The 5,563-nt window shown below is 37.0% G+C and overlaps 1 protein-coding gene across 2 annotated transcripts; it reads left to right on the top strand.

The window, feature by feature from the left end:
• On the top strand, positions 2,708-5,303 carry LOC109712245 (WRKY transcription factor WRKY51-like). Of its 2 annotated transcripts, none has more exons than XM_020235705.1 (4): positions 2,708-3,368; positions 3,457-3,582; positions 3,842-3,967; positions 4,999-5,303. In XM_020235705.1, the coding sequence occupies exons 1-4, from the start codon at positions 2,842-2,844 to the stop codon at positions 5,141-5,143; spliced, it is 924 nt and encodes a 307-aa protein (XP_020091294.1). In that variant the 5' UTR covers positions 2,708-2,841; the 3' UTR covers positions 5,144-5,303. The 2 variants fall into 2 exon arrangements, with proteins under 2 accessions (XP_020091294.1, XP_020091295.1); XM_020235706.1 differs by having other exon boundaries at positions 2,708-3,395; positions 3,484-3,582.

Genomic DNA, 5,563 nt, shown 5'->3' with positions numbered 1-5,563 from the left:
ATGATATTTTTGTAAGATAAATTAGGTTAATTAGAATCTTGATCAAATCGATTGTGAAATAATAGTTATACTCTAAAAGTTTAAACTGTTAGAGAATGATGTTTAAATATTTGTATATTTAACACTCTCCCTCTCTGTTGGGTCCGAGACTTTTTGTAAGACCCATAAAGTGGACTTGAATTAAATGGGAGAAAATTAATAATGTTAGGAGCTTGGCATGACTCGAACTCAGATCCTACTCTGATACCATATGAAATAATTGTTGTACTTTAAAAAATTAAACTGTTAAAAAATAGTATTTAAATATTTTTATATTTAATAAATTTTAACTTCAGATGAGCATTTATGATATTTTCTTCTAGGGATAATTGCCTATATACCCTTCCAAACTTCGGAAATATATCATTTATCCCTACTTTTTTTTTCTTTCCAATATACCCATCATATATTTCTCCATTATTTCAAAATATCCCAACAGTTATCACCCGTTAAGTTAACTTAGGTTAAACATGAATTAAATATCTACCATAGTTAAAAAAAATTAAAATGCTACTTTTGCCCTTAACTTAAGGGCAAATAAGAAATATTGGTGATGGTAGAAGGGTATATTTGAAAAGGCCAAAAAGTAAGATACTTTTTGTGTCCCTAACTTAAGGGCAAATATAAAAAGTCGGTGGTGGCAGAAGGGTATATTTGAAAGGGCAAAATAGTAATTTCATAGAGATAATATCGCGTTCATTAACAGATTTTAACTCTAAGAATATATTTGAAATTGGTTAGAATATAAAAAAAATATTTTCAATATTAACCTTCTAAGAAGAATAAATCAGAAAGTCGAAAATATTTCAGGAGCATATAACCAATTCCCCCTCTTCTAATTAATATATAACAACTATTATCTACTTTTTCTCACACATGTGAAAAAAACCCTTGTCCTAAATTTTTGTAAGGTTGACTTTAATGACTTGCATTAGATGGCACGTTAAGGTGTTTGACTTTTATGGACTTTGCATGAAATGTCGTGGAGACCCCCTCGTAGAAAATAACACTCTCCCTAGACCAGGTCTACTGGTCGCCAGAAGTGAAAAATGCCTACTCCTTATTTACTATTTAAATATCTTAAATACTTCAGATTATTTCACTTTAGTTAATAGTTTTTATACGTTTATTTACTCTTTTTTTTTTTTGTTATGTGTTTACTGATTCTTAATTTTTATGATCATAAATTACCAGTTTATAGGATTAATATGAAGTACATCCAGAAAAGTTCCAAGGCCAAAAGTATTCGAACTTAAAAGTAAGGGCCAAAATAAATTTTACTATAAATTAAGAACAATAATATTTTTTTTGAGACAAAGAATTTGGTGGTTGGTACCCGAGACCCAAGTTCGAATCCTGGCTGATTCACATTTCTAATTAAATTTATTTCTAAATAAAATAAATGAAACAGGTAGCATACGATCTATCTCAAAAAAAAAGAACAATAATATTTTGATCCAATCTATGCATTGATGAGGAAAAATTAGTAGAAATATTGTATTGCTTTAAAATTCGTGCAATTTATATGTTAATGGGAAAGTTGATAGTTACATTTTAGAAACGGCCTCCACCACTTTTTATATTCCCCTGATGACTTGGTGGAGCCTAGTCAATATATAAACTACTACAATTCTAATACGCTCTTTTTTTTTTTAGGATTAATTTTATATAGATCCTTACAAAGTTAAACTTTTATATAATATTTTTTATAAAAGTGATGATATTTTTAAAGGACATATCGTTAGAATTTGTTAGAAAAATTTAGTTAACCATAAATTAAATATTTTATTGTGATTAATTTTTGATATTTTTATCCCTCTTATATTTATACTGTTATGATTTTTAAAGGGTATATCTATAATGATGAAATTGAAAATATAAATAGTGCTCTAACGGTAGCAAAATAGAAAGACATATTTAAAAATATTAGAATTTTTACAGAAATAATATATGAAAGTTGAACTTTAAAAAAAATATATTTGTCATTTATTATATTTGTAGGGATTAATATGAAATTAATTTTTTTATCTCCTCAATTTTCAAAATATATTGTTGATTTGTAGAAGATAGAGTGGTCANAAAAAAAAAAAAAAAAAAAAAAAAAACACTAAAAAAAAGAAAAGTAAAAGTAAAAAGAAAAAAAGTCCACTGTGAGGGTGAAGCTTCCCGTCACTGCCCACCACTACCCACCGCGTGGAAACTCGCATTATTTCTCCTCCTCCGTCCCGCATCACGAGGACGACGGATCTCAGCCGTCCAATCAAAACCCACCCCTTTGACCCGTTTCCAGATCCCGGTATCACCGATTCCCCACAGTCACCCCGTTTCCCCTACCACAAACGGGTTAATTGCACTTCTGGTCCCTAATCTTTACCCATTTTTCATTTTGATCTCTAAACTTTTTCTTTTCGCTATTGAGCTTCTGGGCCGTATACTTTATTTCAGCTGATAAAGTTCTCTCGGCATTGGTTTGAAAAGCTTTTTTAGAAAAGCATAAATAAAAAAAAGTTAAGAATCAAATTATAAAAATGATAACTGGTAGGGACTTATGTGCAATTAAATCTTAAAAAAGTTAAGAACCGGATTGGTAAATAAACGAAAGATTAGGGGGCAATGTTGCAATTTACCTTTCTATAAGAGCAAAACCCCCCTTGTTCCTCCTCTGACACACTCTTCTCCATCACCTCTCTCCTCTCTCCGCCTCAGTCGATCTAGGGTTTCAAACCTCTGCTAGGGTTTCGATTCGGAGTGGTGTGTGTGTTGGGGGGAGGGGGGCGGAGAGGGGGTGGGGAGGAGGCGATCATGATCCAGGAGGCGGCGGCGGCGGGGATCCGGAGCGTGGAGCGGCTGATCGCGCAGATCTCGAGGCAGCAGGAGTCGGCGCCGGCGCCGGCGCCGGCGCCGGTCGACTGCCGCGAGATCGCCGACTTCACCGTCGCCAAGTTCCGGAAGCTCATCTCCGTCCTCAACCGCACCGGCCACGCCCGCTTCCGCCGCGGCCCCTCCGCCCCCGTGGAGGAGGAGGACGAGGAGGAGCCGCCGCTGCGAACCCTAACCCTAGCCCCGAACCCGCCGAAGCCCTCGCCGTCGCCGGGGAAGGGGCCGGCCACGGGGCTCGCCCTAAGCCTAGATTTCGGTAAGGCGATCGGGATCGGGGCCGGGGAGGAGAGCTTCAGCATCTCGTCGGCGAACTCCTCGTTCCTCTCGTCGATCACCGGGGACGGGAGCGTCTCCAACGGGAGGCAAGGGGGCGCGGCGTCGTCGTCGTCTCTCCTCTTCGCCCCTCCTTCCTCCGCCTCCGCCGCCGCCGCCGGGAAGCCGCCGCTCATGTCGTCGTCGCCACTTATCAAGAAGAGGTGCCACGGCCACGGCCACGGCCTCCGCCTCCGCCGCCGCCGCCGGGAAGCCGCCGCTCATGTCGTCGTCGCCACTTATCAAGAAGAGGTGCCACGGCCACGGCCACGGCCACGGCCACGCACACGCCGAGGACGTGGCTGGGAAGTACGGCGTTAATGGCGGACGATGCCACTGTTCGAAGAGAAGGTAACAGCAACATCCCCAAACCCTCGCCCTCGTCCTCTTCCCCTTTCCCCGGCGCACGATAGAAAGCTCCCGTGCGATGTTCTTAACGTGCGCAACGCATGGAGACCCGTTAACTTGCGCACCTACCTACGGCGCACGTTAGCAGGGTCTCACACGAACCCCCTTTATTAATTTATTTATTATTTGTATTTAGTTATATTTATTATTTTTTATTATTTATTATTTATTTAATTATTTATTTTTGGAAAATGAAAAATAGGAAATTGAGGGTGAAGAGGACGATACGGGTGCCGGCGATAAGCTCGAAGGTAGCGGACATCCCCCCCGACGAGTACTCGTGGCGCAAGTACGGCCAGAAGCCCATCAAGGGCTCCCCTTATCCCCGGTACCTTCTTCCCCCCTCCTCCCAACCGTCCGATCTCCATCCAATCTCCCCCCTCCAAAACATTCTTATTGGTTCAGTTTTACCCAAATACCGTCAGGTAGTAAACTATGGTCCAGATTATTCAAATCAACGATCGACACCGTTGAATATGATCTGTATTATTAAAATTATTTACAAATTAAATTTTATACTTTTTCGACATTACTAACTCTGTACGATCAAACGCTCACAAAATTTATAAATTTAATAACACGTACGATATGTTTGCTCGTTTAACGATATAAAAAAAATCAAATCAGCTTAATTTTTCGTTATAAAATTTTTTAAATTATTTAAAACAAAATGATGCTGAATGTAAAAATTATACCATCATTTTTTCGAAGGATATTTATTTTTAACTATTTATTCTATGATCATTGATGCCGATGCATTGATTTGAAAGCTCTGTTTTTGAAAATAAATTAGTAATAAATTCATTTGTTTACTGCTGATAGTATTGAAGCTTCGATCTAATTTAATATAATTACTGACTCAATAGCTTTAAAATTATTATAATCTAGACGTATAGACTAATTTAATAAATTATATGCTAATAATATATTATTGATTTGATAAAGTGTGTTTAGTTAGCAAAATTAGGGGAACTAGGCAGGAAAATTTTTTTGTAATAATTTAAAAATTTTACTAAAAGATTATAATAAACTAAAATTTGAAAAACAAACTATATGCGACCTCATATTTGAGTACCAAAAGTATAATATGGCCCATCACCAAAATTAGAAGATGTAATGCACGGACTATTTTAATTTGAGTAGTTGAATTAAAATTTTCAGTTCACAATAAATTTAATTGTAGAGTAAGATTTAAATTTTAATTTTGTATTATAATAAATCCGGACTATAAAATCTTTGTGTATATTTAGACAATTGATTATTAATTAATCTTGGAATAAATCTAAATTGATTCCGTTTTCAAAAATATTATTTTATTTATTTATGTATTTATTTATTTATTTATTTATATTTTAACAGGGGATATTACAAGTGTAGTACGCTGCGGGGATGCCCTGCACGGAAGCACGTGGAGAGGGCGCCGGACGATCCCGCCATGCTCATTGTTACGTATGAGGGCGAGCATCGCCACACCCACGACCCCTCTCACCCCCTCAACGCCTGAGATCCCATCTCAGCCGTCCCTTTTCTTTTTTTTTTCCTTTTTCTTTAATGTTTTTTTTTTTTTGTTTACCTTTTTCTTGAAATGTGTAAATGGTGTTTGGAGAAGTTATTAGAAAACGAAAAAGGAGACGGTTTGGTTGATATTTTACTGGTTGTGATAAGTGTGGTGGTTTGGGTGATGAGTAGGTTTTCATGTATTAAATGTGGTGATGATAATATAATAATGGGCGCATTTAATGGGTTAGGTCAACTATTATCTAACTCAAAATAAAATATATATTTGGAAGCATTTATTAGTATATATATAAAATCTACAAGTATCAATAACTTGGTACTTTTAAAAGCATAGGAGCTCAATTCTGTATATATATATANATATTTAACGGTATGGATCGTCGAATCAAAAGCTCCATCGAAAACG

Source organism: Ananas comosus, linkage group 6, assembly GCF_001540865.1.
Source record: "Ananas comosus cultivar F153 linkage group 6, ASM154086v1, whole genome shotgun sequence".
Lineage (NCBI taxonomy): Eukaryota > Viridiplantae > Streptophyta > Magnoliopsida > Poales > Bromeliaceae > Ananas > Ananas comosus.
This window is presented reverse-complemented; position numbering and strand designations above follow the sequence as displayed.

Coding starts and splice junctions, on each gene's coding strand:
- LOC109712245 (XM_020235705.1), top strand. CDS start 2,842: ATGATCCAGGAGGCGGCGGCGGCGGGGATCCGGAGCGTGGAGCGGCTG. Junction 3,583..3,841: donor TGCCACTGTTCGAAGAGAAG/GTAACAGCAACA, acceptor AATGAAAAATAG/GAAATTGAGGGTGAAGAGGA. Junction 3,968..4,998: donor AAGGGCTCCCCTTATCCCCG/GTACCTTCTTCC, acceptor ATATTTTAACAG/GGGATATTACAAGTGTAGTA.